The sequence below is a fragment of the Canis lupus genome, chromosome 27 (assembly GCF_048164855.1).
Source record: "Canis lupus baileyi chromosome 27, mCanLup2.hap1, whole genome shotgun sequence".
NCBI classification, from domain to species: domain Eukaryota; kingdom Metazoa; phylum Chordata; class Mammalia; order Carnivora; family Canidae; genus Canis; species Canis lupus.
Genome location: NC_132864.1, coordinates 24,715,566 through 24,732,738, shown reverse-complemented (window position 1 = coordinate 24,732,738; position 17,173 = coordinate 24,715,566). Strand labels below are relative to the sequence as shown.

Here is a 17,173-nt window from a genome sequence, read left to right as displayed (position 1 = left end):
AACAAGCAGCTTTGCATTAAAAAGTATCCCAAAGCCTGGTTTCACACTAACCTACTCTTGGAATCTAAATGAGGGAATGTAAAGAACCTACTTTAAATATCTTTCATGTTGTGTATCTGCATAAAAAGGACTTTCTTAACAGGGTCCAACTAGACAGAACACACCTTCTGATATTATCTTGGAAATAAGCACTTTATTTATTGCAAAACTTACTATCTCCCAATATCTGTTATATATCCCATTTTTTACATATAACCTTTCACTATAATGTACCATTCATGCCAGCCATGTTTTTTCTCCTTTAGAGGAGTGAGAAGAATTGTTGATCAAGGGCATTCACAGAAGTACTGGAAAGCCATTCTGCTTTCTCCAAAATCTTTCCACAGAGCAGATGTGACAACTGTCATTAAGCATGTGGACACCCATACAAAAGAAGAAGAAAGACAATATAGTACGTCTTTGATATAAGCCCTGGGCTTATATCACAGTTATGTTTATATCTATAGTTATACTTTGTCACTAAAATATTGTATAATCCAATGGACAATCAAAATTGCTATGACCTTCTGCTTTTCAAGCCTCTGCCCACACTTTTTGGAAGGAGTAGGTGGGTCTCACTTTGTGCATGCTACACCCTGGGAGCTTACCATAACCGTGCAGTCCTCTGAGCCACTGGCAATGACCTGATCATTATGTGGGCACCAGTCTATGTCAAGCACCGGTCCTGTGTGGCCACATACTGTAGGGTAGGATTTGTCAATCCGACCAGTCTGAAAGAAAAGAGAAACAAATCTACTATATAACACCAACACCACAGAATCTGTATGTTTTCTCAAGCCCGTTTTTTCCTTTGTTACCTCCACCCCAAATCCAGAGTCTATATATGATGACATTCACATCGGTCAGTGTCAACTAGTAGGAACTGTCAATTTGCATTTCTAGAAATAACTACTCCACCAAATCAAAAGGATCCAAACTTCTAGAACCACAGAGATTTTATTTAATCAACTGCATTATTAGGCATAGCCAACAAAAATATAAAATCTTTTCGCCAAAACACAATTTGTAAATTATAAGTGTGTTTTTACTATTAAAAAACCCTTGGTATTATTCAAAATGTTAAATATAACTTTTAATATAATTAACTAATACCCTTGAATATAACAAATTACCAGTACTGGAAGTGAATGGCATTGTAAGCATACAAAGTTAGGATAATAAAAAGAAAAGCTTTAGCTATTGCTCAGGGGTTGAAGGACAGACTCTATTTTAAGTCTCAGTCTCTTCACTGTCTTCAATCAACAGAAGAGCCAGCCAGACCATCTAATTGACACCAGCTTGGATCCCACCCATTATCCACTCCACATCTCATTAAGAATACTATTTTCAACATTGATTAAGTAGACATCACAATATGCTCATGTTATACATTTGAATCTAACAAGTCAATCTGGCTTATCAAGCCCATTTTTGTGTTAACTAATACAAACACTGCTATAACAACAGGTACATAAAAGCTCTTTCCTTTTTAAGCAGGTTAATACCAGTCCACACTGAGGTCCTATACGCTCTAAAAGCAGGTCTACAAAGATGAATCACTGCCAAGCAACACTGAACCTATTCTTTGTAGCTGTTGTTGTTTTCCTATTATGGCAAGTCATCACATCACTGGGGCGAGGCGTCTCAAAAATTTTTCAATATCAAGAAATTCTGTAATTTCTCTACTTTAACTCAATTGTGGAAATCTCCAGAGCAGTAGTATGCTAAATGCAAAGACCACAGTATCAGAGTCAGACACATATGGGTTCAAAACCAGGCTCTACTGCTTCAACAGCAGGTGACCTTAAACAAGTCATATAATCTCCTTGAGCTTCATCTCATCATCTGTGAAATGAGTAACAAGAATACTTACCTTCCAAGATTACTGTAAGGATTAGATAAAGTTTTTTGGCAAACCATAACTTAGTATTACAATTGTATAAAGTATGTAAAAAATTTAATTTCAGGTGTACCTCAGAGGTATTACAGGTTCTGGTCCATATCACTGCAACTAAAGCAAGTCAAATGAATTTCTGATTTCCCAGTGCACATAAAAGTTATATTTACACCGTAATGTAATCTATTAAGTGCACAAGACTTATGTCTAAAACAAATACAATTGTAAACCTTAATTAAAAAGTACTTTATTGCTGAAGAATGCTGTCAATGAATCATAATCACTGATCACAGATAAACCTTAACAAATATACTAGTTATGAAAAAGTCTGAGATATTCCAAGAATGACCAAAATGTGACAAAGAGACATGAAGTAAGCAAATGCTATTGGGAAAATGGCATCGACAGACTTGCTCCATGCAGGATTGCCAAAGATCTTCAGTTTGGAAAAAAAAAAAAAAAAAAAGACATGGTATGTGGGAAGGGTAGTAAATGAGGTAAGCCTGTATAGTGCCTGGAATATAGTAAATAATAAAAAAAACTACTATCACTTATTATTAGTTCTATATATATGTTAGCATAATATATTAATTTACTCTGCCATTAAGAACTACAAATATGTGTCCCTTATGAACTTTTAGGGGCCAGACACCATACTAAGTACTGGGGGTACAAATGTTTACAGGGCAGTCCTTGAATTGGCTGAACATGGACTCGAGTCCATTAAATCCCCAATTCCAGTGCAGCGTGAGACATGCTCCACCAGGACAGGTACAGGGGGGCAAGGACACAGAAGGGAGACATTCAATCAGGTCTGTGGGGGTAATAGTCTTTGGGACGGTTTTCTGCTGAGAAAGAAGAACTCTAAACTGAGGTGTGGAGATGGTCTGTCCACAGACCTAAAGCCTGGGAGTTTCACATGCTCATTTCCCCTTGCAAATCTAATTCAACCCCGTTTGGATCTTCAGAATTGCATTACCAAAAAAAGAATACTAGAAGAAAATGCCAATGAATACCATATGATATAGAATGTGGGTGTTTATTTTAAGGAGGGCCATACAGACAGGTCATTTACAGGCAGCAAAGCACAAGGGGGTGGGAAGCAGACTGCCTGGGCTGGCGTCGTAGCTCCATCCTTTTCCAGCTCTGAGGCCCTGGCCAAATGACTTCATCTCCCAACCTCATTTCCTCATCTGTAAAATGAGAATGTTACAACTCTTTCTATAAGAGCTCATGTGAGGATTAACTGAAGACAATCAAAGTAGGGGACTTGGTACTTTCCCAGCACCTGAAGGGATCAATAAATGGTACCCTAAATTAAGCAACTGCTGGGATCCACTCTATCATATCCCTGATCACAGCTTTCTTTAAAGAGGTAACTGCTACAGAGCACCTAGCCAGCTGGTTTTCCCTATCTCCCTCCCTGCAACTACACAGAAACCATGTGAGTAACCCAGCCCTGAAGCTACTGCCTGCCACCCGGTAATATTCCACTGCTGAAGCAGGTGGTAGCAGAACTCACAGGTGTCCATTTTATAATAATATGATATACAGAATACAAAATTATAATATGAACATTAAATCCAGCAGTGAAAGGCATGTCTCAGATTAGATTAAAATCAGCTACAAGTCATGTTTAAGAAATAATAAAGCAAAAAAAAAAAAAAATAAAAAAAAAAAAAATAAAAAAAAAAAAAAAAAAAAAAAAGAAATAATAAAGCAACTAAATTAAAAAATAAAAAGGGGGATCCCTGGGTGGTGCAGTGGTTTGGCGCCTGCCTTTGGCCTGGGGCGCGATCCTGGAGACCCAGGATCGAATCCCACATCGGGCTCCTGGTGCATGGAGCCTGCTTATCCCTCTGCCTGTGTCTCTGCCTCTCTCTCTCTCTCTCTCTGACTATCATAAATAAATAAATAAAATTTAAAAAAAATAAATAAAAATAAAAATAAATAAAAAGGTCACTAAAGGAGGAAACAAAAATATGTAACAGCCAGCTGGCTAGAACAAACCAACTTTAAGATGCAATGCATTATTAAAGGTTAATGTCACTACGTAACATTTAAACAATTCATTGGGATGCTATGGGTTCTATGAACTCTAACTCCTCTAACTACATAGATTAAAAATAATTATAGTGAAATCTGACAGAACTAGGAAGAGAAAAGGACAGAGCCATAATCTTAAGAGATGTTAACAAAGACTCTCAAGCAAACAGACAAAAATTAGCATGAATATAAAAGACTCTAGCAAGTAACAAGCTTGATCTAATGGGCCAATCCAGCCTTGGAGCCAATATTTCAAAAATTAACTTTTTTTCCAAGCACACATTAAACATTACCTTTTTAAGATGACCAATTAGGATACCACAAAGCAAATCTCACAAAATACCAAGGAATCAATATCCTGTAGCCCATGTTCAGAGTACAATGCAATTCAATTAAAAAATTAATAGAAAAATATATAAACCCCATATTACCAAGGCACCTGAAAATTTTTTTTACTTTACCAAATAATTCACACAAAAAATTATAATGGCCAATAGAAAAGGTTAAAACTGAAAAACACATGATGTTTCAGAATTTGTGGGACAGAGCTACAACAGACCTCCAATGGAAAATCAGTAGCCTTACATGATTATACAAAAAGTCCAAAAATTAAGGAGCTAAGCACATAATATGAGAAGTTAGAACATACAGAGCACACCCACAGAATGTAAAATTACAAGAAGAAACTAACAAAAAGGGGGGTGGGGGTGAATGGGTGACGGGCACTGAAGGGGGCACTTGACGGGATGAGCACTGGGTGTTATTCTGTATGTTGGCAAATTGAACACCAATAAAAAATAAATTTATTATTTAAAAAAAAAGAAACTAACAAAAATAAATAATAAGCCAAACTGACACAATACAATAGATTTAGAAAAGAGAGAAAGCACAAATACCAGGAATTTTAAAGGGGACATAACTTATGGTGTAAACTTACATGATATGACAATACTGGGAATAACATCTGATAATAAATTTGAACATCCCAGATTGAACTGGCAATCTCCCAGGAAAAAAAGATAGCATACCAAAACTTTTTCAATAAATAAAAAACCTGGGGTACCTGGGCAGCTCAGTTGGTTAAGCATCTGCTCTCAGCTCAGGTCATGATCCCAGAATGCTGGGACTGAGCCCCGCATCAACAGGCTCCCCACTCAGCAGGGATCCTGCTTCTCCCTCTCCCCACTGCCATTCCCCCTGCTTGTGTTCTCGTGCTATCAAATAAATCTTTTTTTTTAAAGGTAAAAGATATAAAAAATAAATAAAAAACCTGAATAGACCCATAACCATAAAAGAACCAGTAACAAAAGTCCACATATTACCCACCTCCCTATCAGTCAATCATGTTAACACCAAAAGTCACTAGGCCCAGATGGTTTTACCAGAGTTTTACCAAACACTCAAGGAAGAGATCATCTCAGATAAAACTTCCCAGAGAACAGAAAGAAGAGCACCACTGAATTCATTACATACGGAATGTACCACCCTCACACAGAGGACAATATAAGAAAGGGAAACTGAAGCCTGTATGACATAAATATTGATGCAAACCTCCCTCAACAACAACAAACTCAGCAGTGTGGGTTGTTCTCAAAAAAAAAAAAAAAAAAAAAAAAAAAGCAGCAGAGTGGAAAGACAAGTTGCAGACAGAAAAACACATATGCAACATCCATACTAGACAAAGTCAACAAACAACCTACACAGAATAATGACAAATGGTACGAGCACGGAACTCACAGGGAAAGAAACTCAAACACCCTAGAGATGTAAGAAAAGCTACTGGTCTCACTGGTAATCAGGGACTACAGATTAAAATAGTGAGGTAACACTTCACAACTATTAAAACTGGCAAAAGTTTGGAAGTTGAAATACAAGTGCTGCCAAGGATGTCAGGAAAGAGGACCTCAAAAACACCAGGCATAGGAGTTTCTTCTGCTACCATACTTTTTGAGAGCGATCCAGAAAGGTCAGGTGGGGATGCCCACCCCTGAGCAATACCGCCTCTGGGTAGTCTGTGGAAGAGCAAGGCTCCCATATTTTACACAGAAAATATATTAAATGAGGCACCACAGGGAAAAGTGAAAAAAGCAGAAGCAATTTAAGTGTCCTAAGTATGGAAACAAACATCACTTAAGTAGAGGTTTAACACATATAATATTATAACCTATGCATAGATAGATACACACGTGATAAAAGTACACATCCCAACTTTGAGGAAATGGTTACCTCTGGTGAAAGAGAAGAGGAGGGAAGGGTATTTCAGCTACATCTGTTATGCTTTATTGTTTTTCAAAAAAGGGAGGTATGAAATAAACAGGGAAAAATATTAACATCTGTTTAATCTTGTGGGTAAGTACATGAGTGTTCTATTATTTTGCTTCCTATTTTTAAAAAATAATTAAAATATATAAAGTTGAGAAACGCATCAACATATGGTTATTCACACATACACACAAGACAAATGTACTGTTACTAACTTTACATTAAAAAAATTTTTACTCTAAAGGAAAAAAAGTTTTTCTATCTGAAGTGCTTTATCTCGGGAGTCTTTGCATCCTTACACTCTCCCCAGCAAACCACATCTGGCAGCTTTGATGGCAAAGTACAGTCACTTAACTCTGAACTTCTAAGGACACAAAATAATTTTTTCCAATCTGGGCTAAGAAGAGCTTTTGCTCAGATATACAGTAATTTTGAGGGCAATCTGGAAGTACTAATACAAGCTGTTCTTAATTCTACTGAGAAGCTTACTAAATGACTTTCTTTTTAAGGTGAAAATTATACAATCCTAGCTTAAAGATACTGGCCAGTAATGTTCAGTCATGTCAGACATTTGAGAGCAGGAGTTAGCCTAGCTTCCATTCTCAGCTCAGTGCTGACAAGTCCATAGCATTAATATACTAAGAAGGCTAACATTTTCATAGGAATTTATCACTTAAAGAGCAACTGCACTGCCTTCCTATCAAAAATAAATAATAATAAAAATAGCTAACACTTGGGGTATCTGAGTGGCAGTTAAGCATCTGACTCTTGGTTTCAGCTTAGGTCACAATCTCAGGATTGTGAGATCGAGTCTCGAGTCAGGCTCCATGCTCAGCGTGGAGTGTGCTTGTTCCCCCCTCTCCCTCTGCTCCAACGCATCCCATCCCATCCCACCCGCTGCCTGCACACTCCCTCTCTCAAACAAATAAATAAAATCTTTAAAAAAAATAGCTAATACTTTCAGAGTGCTTATATTACATGCCAGGAACTGTATAAAGAGCTTTAGATCCTCATTCTAAGCTGCTTTTTGATATATCAACTTTATTTATCCCCATTTTCTAAATAAAGAAATGGAGTGAAGAAGCAGAGCTCTAAAACATCACTGATCATCCAGCCATACTAGATTTCCATAGGGAAAGAAAATTCCCACTAGGCCACGGGTTGTGAAAAAGGCACGAAAGTAATGTTAGAATTATTGGCAGCTGGTCATCAGAAACAGAGGTAATAAAAAATGATATCCTGCCAACAGCTGTTTCCTCTGGTGGTAACATCATCACAAATCCTTACACCAAATAAAACAGGGAAAGTAGCATCAAATTTCAGCAGAACAAAAAGGGAATTGACTAAATGTCTGATAGTGATAAAGGAACAAAAAAGAAGACATGGGAAAAGAACTGGCATTTTAAATGTGCGTGGACTGTTTTACATACAGGATGCTCACCACACACAATCCAGGGTCAGCTATCTTGATTTCAAGGGCTTATACCCGAGTATCTTCTTATCCATAACAAAATTAATCAAAAGAAAAGCACATCTTTTACCCAGTGGGTATACGTTATTAAAGAGGTAGAGCTGGGCAATTATAAACTGCTGAGAGCTCGACTACATGGAAACTGCAGGAAACCATACAATACTGGCCTTATATGGTAAAGATGTGGACGCAGTGTTTCTCAGAAACACTCTGCACTAGGATCTAATGAAAATGCATTTCTTGTTCATACCCATGACACATCCTCATTCATCATGCAGTGAATAAACCAAGGAATCCATGTCTAATCACTGGCTTGTGAAGGACCACTCAGAAGAGACATCCATTGCAAGTCATGGTGACAGTACAGCTCACCTGCACCTCTAAGCAGCAAATATAAGTGCATGCTGAGGTCAGAAAAAAAGAGTTACAAGAACTTTTTTTTAACTAAATGGTGATTTAAGTTCTACCTATAAGTTTTCCAATGTTTACATATAGAGTAATTTCATTTACTAAAAAAAATCAAGTTGCTGTCTCATTAAGGATGTGTCACACCTCAGCTTCATCATCTAGAATATCACTTCTTTTCTAGCATGGAATTAAAAGTTTAGCTGAGAATAGTCAGTCACCATTTAGGCTCCTTGCTTTGAATAATGTTTAAAATTTTATTGATTACTTATTAGTTCCTGCCACTTGTCACAGGAGAGCTCTTATTGTACCCCTCTAGCTAAAACTCCTAAGTGGTGGGAATTGCCAGCAAGTCCTCAAGTGGCAAAATGACCAAGGTTACCAACAGAGCTGGCTCCGTGCCTAGTAAACTTGTGAAATATTAGTGAAACAGGTCAGGGCACTGGCTTATGGACTGTGATTATCTAAAAGATCCAGTGGCCTGCCTGGGGCCCAGCAACATGAGCCCCAGGGAAAATTCAGCCTCCAAAGTGTGTGTACAGCTGGCACAGGGGAGAGGTGTGACAGCACAATTTCCATGTGGCTGGCCCGAGCTGAGGCTGATGGCTTTGACATGTTCCAGCCAGCAACCCTTATGGTGGCAGAAAACCACCTAGACACTAGCACTATCATTTACTTTGGGTTTGAGGAAAGTTCTCAAAAATTTCAAAGCAGCCACAAAACTCAACAGAGCTCCTGGAAACTGATGCCTCAATTAAACCCAGAGTTAGGCAACACTTTCCTCCAATAGGCTTTTTTGGGGAGGGGAAAGTAAAAATCAAAATTTAAATACCAGTAAATACATTATCTAGCTGTTCTCTAAGAAAGAATGTTTGTAATTTTAAATAAACCTACAAACACATTCCTCCTGAGGCATAAATAATTCAATGTAACTCTTATGACATATTTCTAATTATTAAAGATATTTTCCATCAATTTTGGTGGAAAACCATAACTTCTCCCACTTACATTTCACAGTGTATTTTATTTATTTCTCACATCTCATGTCAAAAAGGAATCCATACTTAGGGAGTGCACTCATCCTATATGCCCAGGGCAGTACCGTTGCAATCAAACAACTCTAAATATACAAGAACAGAAGCATACAGATGTCTTCTTACAGATTTGCTTCTATAAAGGAGCTCCACACTGCACTGTTTTTAAAGGAGATGATGGTATATCACAGATGAGCCTGCAGACATTTTCACCCTCTCAAACTCTCAAAATTCAACATTGGGAAGCTTCCCATAAGACTTCTGCATTATATAGAAGATCATTCAGAATGACTGTTTTTTTAATGTAACAACCACCCCTCACAGGATAACTGTGTTCAATCCACACATTAGCTTGCTCAATATTATGCTGAAGATGCTACCAAACTGAGGCTTATGGGAGCCTCTAATGGGTCCTTCAAAATGTACCATTTTGTTAAAGCCACACAGCACTTTACTCGGCAGGCTCACTCTTTTTCACAATAACCTAGGTTTCCAACAACTTAATAAACTTCCATGGTATAAAAAAGTGACATGTGTTTATTTTACTAGTCAAATAAAGTATTCCCCTTTAAGAGGCTCCAAGTATTCCACATAAGACGTCTTTCTAGCTGACAACCCAGAGTTCAGTCATGCACACCCAGACTGTTCCGGGGGGCGGCCTCTGACCACAGCCCACACCGTCCCCCTCATCTAGTCCTTTTTTTTTAAAAAAAGATTTTTATTTATTTATTCATGAGAGACACACAGAGAGAGAGAGAGAGAGAGAGAGAGAGAGGCAGAGACACAGGCAGAGGGAAGCAGGCTCCATGCAGGAAGCCTGACGTGGGACTCGATCCCCGGTCTCTAGGATCACACCCTGGGCTGAAGGCAGCACTAAACCTCTGAACCACCAGGGCTGCCCCCCCCCCCCCCCAATCTAGTCCTGCACAGCAGCGTCCCAGAGCCTTAACCAGCTTCTGACTTGCAGTCATCTTATTCAGTCGCTTCACAATCCATCATTATACCCTGTCCTTATTATCCAGACTGACTTCACCAACCTCGGATGTAAAGGCCTGAAAAGTCCCTCCCTCTCCTGACTCAAGGAACAAGAGACCAAGATTTTCCAAACTGTCCATCCTTACTTTATATAAGCTTTTATTTTAGGAAAAAATGCTGATCAAAACCACTTTATATCCCCCAAGTTCACTAACTTTGTCATTCTGTCCATACTTTAAAAGATCTTTTGTGAGGCACTGATAATGACTCCTAACTGGCCTTGGAGCAATACACTGAAAATTCTTGAACTCTCGGCAAGGAGAATGGTAAGTCAAACGTGCTCGGAAGCAAGGGAAAAGTTTTCATCCCAAGCATAGTGGCTCCATTCACACTGTGTAGAGTTCAAAGGAGTCCAAAAAGAATGCCTACCGAAGTTTTTTTCAACTTCCTTTTTCTTGTATCAGTGTTATTTATGTGGATATATGCTCTGTTGAAATCTCTTCAGGCCCCGTTGCGCCACATGAACAGCTCTGGTGTCTGCGATCATGGGCCGGGGCAAAGTGATGACAGGGATTTCTTCAGCAGCCTAGAAAGACTGAGGCACACACAACAGGACTTGTGGACAGGCCGGCCACCGAGAGTGACTGCTTCTGACCCAGGACTAATACATTCTGTGGAGGTTTTCCTTTAAAGGAACCAAAAATACCCACCTTGAGGGTAAGCGGAGGCACCCTGGAATAAAACACACAGGTTGGGTTACTCAGGACTGTAAAGTAAGCCAGCTCCTCGACCTGCCAGGGAGAGGCAGTGCAGCTCTGCACAGGGCTCACCTGCCTGTGAGCGAACAGCAACAGAGAAAATGCCAAGCAAATTACTTGGCAGCACGGGTTCTCTTTAACACCTGGGTCTAATACCATTTTAAAAGTCCATTAAGAATCTGAGGGAAGTGACTATAAAACTATGGACTTCATGATCAGAAAGCAGAACAGAGGAAGTTAACATTTCCTTGCTCAACTACACCTAAATATGCAACAGTGTGCAGAGACACACTATGTCCTAACTTAACAATTTATAAAGTGAAAACCTCATCGCTACAGACAAATAATTCCATAGACTTCTGGTGTGAGAATAAGCAAAAGCTAGGAACACAAGGTGAGGCAGAAACTAATCAAAATAAAATTCCACTCGAAAGCAAAAGCTGAAAAGCAAAGTAACTACTGACGTTAAGTGCAAATATAGGAAATGAAAACAAATTGTTCAACTTCAAATCAGAAAGGAGAGTAATCAGTTCCCTAACCCCTTGTACTCAGCAAATGACCGTGTAGATTTCTCCCCTGAGGACCTCCTGTGAATGACAAAGAGCTCCAGAGCTACTAACCTTTTTGGTCTGAGCTTTGCACTGGTTTACACACAAGCTTCAGAAAAAAAAAAAATCTGGGACACCTGGGTGGCTCAGTGGTTGAGTGCCTGCCTTCAGCCCAGGGTGTGATCCTGGAGTCCCAGGATGGAGCCCCACATCGGGCTGCCTGCATGGAGCCTGCTTCTCCCTCTGCCTATGTCTTTGCCTCTCTCTCTCTCTCCGTGTCTCTCATGAATAAATAAAATCTTAAAAAAAAAAAAAAAAAGGAAAAAAATCCACCCTCCTAAGTGTTGAGATGAAAACCAGAAAAATATATAACTTTTTTTAAAAGGTAAATGCCTTGGGCTCCATGGCAGAGGCCATTCTCATCTTGCAGCAGCTATAAACAAGCAGGAAGGGGATCCCTGGGTGGCACAGCGGTTTGGCGCCTGCCTTTGGCCCAGGGCGTGATCCTGGAGATCCGGGATCGAATCCCATGTCGGGCTCCCGGTGCATGGAGCCTGCTTCTCCCTCTGCCTGTGTCTCTGCCTCTCTCTCTCTCTCTCTGTGTGTGACTATCATAAAAAAAAAAAAAAAAAAAAAAAACAAGCAGGAGGATGGAAGTATAGACCCAATTCAGTAGAGTGTATCATTTACTCATGACTTAAAGCTCAGCCAGAAACCCAAGTCACTGTTCCTCTAAAGAAAGCCAACACGTGCTCCATCACTCAGTCTTCCGGCTCAGCCTACCCTGGATTCAACTCAGGTCCCACCCTAACCATACAGATATTCAACTTGGCAACAGAAAATTTGCTACATATGGTTATAAAGGAGGCTTCTGGACAAATCAGGACTGCAGATATTTGCCCATCAAACCTTGGGTCTATTTCAGAGTAATCTGTGTTCGGAAAGCTTTTCTTTGATTTCCCAGACTTAGGTTATAATGTTTACATGGTGAGGGCTTCCGCTAGCAGCACTTGCCTGTGCACACTCTACACAGGCTCACACTCCAAAAAACCAGCAAAGAGTTAAACGTTCTTTGCACTTGACTCAGTGGCTTCCCTTCACCACACACTCCCAGATCCCACCATTCTCTGAGCTGAGCAGCCAATCAAAGCAAAGGAAGGAAATTATCCTGGCCAGCTGACAGCCCCAGAGTTCTGATGGCCATATATGGTAAAAACCACTGTCAGAGCCCTGTCAGCCCTACAGGCCGGCTGCTGTGGACATATCAGTAAACTGCAGCGGCAGGAGAAGTCGGCCAAGGAAACGTACAAAGGACAGGCTGCCTGCTCATCTCCAGGGGAGGAGGGTGCAGAGGGGAGGGGGGAGCCGGCATCTGCCAGGGCACACTCTGAGTCACAGCCACTCACTGTAATCAAAAATAGCCCCAGGGTACATTGTGAGGTTCGTTCTGCCAGGACTTTGTGCTTCATTGTTAACTGGGGGTGAGCAGGGTATCCCCCTTAAAAGCCCCCATGGCAGGACTGTGGAAAACAGTCCCTGGGAGAAAATGAAAGGGCCCTTCTGTGGCACTTCATGTGGTAATGAGGCCGTGCAGTGCTCGTGCTGCTGGCAGCTCGTGACATAATTTGGAAGTCATTGTTCTGCACCTGGTGCCGTCCCCCTGCATCCCTCCCACCCCTACCCCGCTGCCTTGCAGCCTTTCACGGCCCATACAATTGACAGTTCAAGGTGCTCAGCGCATCAGACAGCGTCTATTTCAGGAGGCGGTGAATGGGCATCCCGTGACACATCAGGACACTGGCAATGAATAAAATTCCCTGCCGTAACACCAAAGCGACCGTGTGCCAAACGCCCACATCTGTACAAAGGGCTACTGGCACCGCTCCCCTTGTCCAAACTGGAGCACTGCTATTTGTGGGAAAGAAAATTGCCTGTCAGCAGAGTACAGTAAGGGGAGTAAGGGGGAGATGCAGCCAATGCAAATCCAGCAGGTGCTGGCAGTGACACGGGGGCGGGGGGGGGGGGGTTGTCACAGAGAAAAGCACCATCGGGAGACTGCCATTCCTTTTGAACCAGTCCATGAAAAGAAGGCACTCATCAGCACGGTGCCTGGCGCTTTAGCAGAGCCCTCCATAATGCAAAGTGCTGCAATTTCATCACTCTGGCTGTCTCCTTGAGGCAGAGTATGGACCCAGTACCTTCCAAACCTTAAGATAATTCTCTGACAGAGCCAAAGCCCTGGCAACCTAGTGTTTTTTGTTATTAACCCTTCTAATCCCAGAGAAAGAATGCCAAGGATTAAGTATCAATGAGACCACAGTTTCTATATGTCCCTCCCCATCAAAAAAATCTTTCACACTAGGTGGGGAAAAAGTGTTAATCAAAAATATACATGTACAAATCAAATAAAGACTCAGAGGCCCAGGTTCTAATGCATGAAAGACCCCACAGCCCCGAGCAATCACTCAGTCTGAGCTTCAATCCCTGCACCTGCAGAACACAGGGAGGACAGCAAGCCCACCCATGCAACAGCTAAGACCATTTATGAAGGGGACCCTCCAAGCACACTCTGACGTCATTTTGGAGTCATATTTTTATGAAGATGACATGAAAGCATTGCCTTTTCCTGAAGAAGACACAGGAAAGATGCTTTGTGGATCCAGTTACAACAATAATCCTAAAATGCAGGACAGTGCTGCTTATTTTCTCGTTCTTCTCCATAAAATGATCAAGGAAAACACTAATTTTGCACTATTTACACTGGAAGCAACAGGACTAAAAGGACAAAAGAAAAGGTGTTTCTACCAAAAAGCTATTTTCACCCCCTCTTAATCCTTCCAAACATCCCATTTGACCAGTTTCACCAAACACTCATCTCCACACTCAAAGATCCTAGTATCTGAGGGGGAATGTAGCTCCCACCTCATTCTCCATTCTCCTGAGAACAGAGCACCTCTTCAAACTCATCAGTTTAGCGAATTGGCTGGGCTCCTCTTCTGTTTCATCCCTAGCTCCTACATATAGGAGAAACCTGAATTCCAATAGAACCTTCTCTGTGATATCTTCCTTGACTTATGAGCCTCAGTTGGAACACATCTTTCATCAGTGTGTCAAAAGAACTTTATGTACACACATAGCTCCCTATCAGAGAGATCAAGGTCAACTGTTACCAAAGCTTTTTAAGAGCAAAAACCCAACACAGGTCCTGGCACAGAGCAGGTACTCAAATGTCTAAGGAAGGAGTATGTGAATGAATAAATATGACTTTTTTTAAAGTACTGTTTTAGACTTCACTAAAGTTTAAAGAACAATTAGCTCTTTATACATGCCCTGATAGCACTACTGATAATACTTTTTAAAAAATAACCTTTACATGTAATAAATTCATTATAAAACATTTTGAGAAAAGCACAGTAATCATAAAGTAGAAAATAAAAATCACCTTCAGAAAAAAAAAAATCACCTTCAGTCCCACCATCAATGTTAACATGCCACACTTCTTCCCAAACCATTAACATAATTTGAAGTTACACATAAGACAGTGACTATGACCTTATAATACATTTTTTAGGTTATATGACTGTATCATAGAACATAGGTTAAACAAATCTTGCCATATAACTTTCTCTTGTAACTGTACAGAATCCCTCAATTATCCATTTTAGATTTTTTTTTAAGATTTTATTTATTTATTCATGAGAGAGAGAGAGAGAGAGAGAGAGAGAGAGAGGGGCAGAAACACAGGCAGAGGGGGAAGCAGGCTCCATGCAGGGAGCCTGATGTGGGACTCGATCCCGGGACTCCAGGATCACACTCTGGGCCAAAGGCAGGTGCTAAACCGCTAAGCCACTCAAGGATCCCCCATTTTAGATTTATTTAACATTGTTATATACCTATATATATTTATATATCTGTATAGATATTTTAAGATATATATGGAAAGGGCACCTAAAACTACCAGAGGCCTTTTAGATCACTGTAAGTAACTAATTTATTTATGCATTGTGTGACCTAACAGTATGAGTCAAGTGCTACATTCTGAGAATACATGAATCAGTTCTCAAGTACTGCTTAATAATTACCCTAAAACTTAGCTGCTTAAACTAATCATTTATTATCTCATAGTTTGAGAGTCAGGAGTTCAAAAGTACCTTATCTGGGTGGTTCTAGCTCAGGGTTCTCACGAATCATGTGTCAGCCAGGGCTGCAAGATGCACTTTCAAGACAGCTCCATCACAGGGTTGGTTGGTTGACACGGACTACAGCAGGAGGTCCTGTGGACCTCTCCACAAAACTGCTTGAGTGTCCTCAAAACATGGTGCTTCCCAAAGAGACAACATGGACTACAGCGGGAAGTTCTATAGACCTCTCCACAGAACTGCTCGAGTGTCCTCAAAACATGGTACTTCCCAAAGAGACAAAGTGGCAGCCAACATGCTTTCATGACCTACTCTCAGAAGTCACACTCCAGGGACACCTGGGTGGCTCAGTGGTTAAGCATCTGCCTTCCGGCCCAGGGTGTGATCGTGGAGTCCCGGGATCAAGTCCCACATTGGGCTCCCTGCGTGGAGCCTACTTCTCCCTCTGCCTGTGTCTCTGCCTCTCTCTATCATGAATAAATAAATAAAATCTTAAAAAAAAAAAAAAAAAGGGATCCCTGGGTGGCGCAGCGGTTTGGCGCCTGCCTTTGGCTCAGGGCGTGATCCTGGAGACCCGGGATCGAATCCCACATCGGGCTCCTGGTGCATGGAGCCTGCTTCTCCCTCTGCCTGTGTCTCTGCCTCTCTTTCTCTCTCTGTGACTATCATAAATAAATAAAAATTTAAAAAAAAAAAAAAAAAAGCTGTCACACTCCATCAATTCCACCATATCCCAGTGGTTACATCGTTCAGGACTATTAAATGTGGAAGGGACCCAAACTACAGCATGAATACAAGGAGGTGGGGATCCCTGGAGGTCTACCACAGTGGAGTAAGGCCAGATTTTGGAGAACCTTTATCAAGAGCTACCATACAAGCAGCCATCTGGTTTTGCATCCTCCAACCAAGTCAATGTCTAGAGATCAATATAATTATAATCATCCTCCCCTTATCTGTTAAGTGGCTAAGAACACAATTAAATTGCAATGTGATGACACATTTTGTGGTACCATGAGCATGCACAAGTAGCTAAGGGAACCCAAAAGATGATTTTCACTGACTCAGTGAATCAGAGGTAACATCTGAGTTGGATACTGAACAGTAAGAACAGGTACTTAGAATACTGACTGAAATGAATCAAGATTTCTTCTTCAATAAACATGACAGAAAAAACTATAAAAGTGGCTCTTATCCACCCAGTTCTATGAGAAAATTAAGTCCTAACATTCTAAGGCAGCAAATCTATGTAATGAATTAATTTCTCTCCTATGCATCCAGAAGGCATAGCATGTACCATCCTTGAGAGAACTAAGAAAATATTTACTGAAATGATTTTCTGTAGGATTGAATTCTTTCAGAAAACCCTAGTTGACAAAGACTACAGGATCAATTGAAAAGAGGGCAGACTGGGTGGCTCAGCACTTTGGTGCCGCCTTCAGCTCAGGGCCTGGTCCTGGAGACCCGGGATCAAGTCCCATGTCAGGCTCCCTGCATGGAGCCTGCTTCTCCCTCTCTGCCTGTGTCTCTGCCTCTCTCTCTCTTTCTCTCTTTCTCTCTGTGTTTCTCATGAATAAATAAATAAAATCTTAAAAAAAAAGA

The 17,173-nt window shown here is 40.7% G+C and overlaps 1 protein-coding gene across 4 annotated transcripts in view; it reads right to left on the bottom strand.

Annotated features, from left to right (window-relative positions):
* The window catches only part of CORO1C (coronin 1C), a 76,927-nt gene that overhangs the window by 26,795 nt on the left and 32,959 nt on the right, over positions 1-17,173 (bottom strand). For all 4 annotated transcript variants that reach the window (XM_072802944.1, XM_072802946.1, XM_072802947.1 and 1 more), the window contains one exon: positions 648-770. In XM_072802944.1, coding sequence (XP_072659045.1) covers positions 648-770 — 123 coding nt within the window. The remainder of the gene's footprint in view (positions 1-647; positions 771-17,173) is intronic.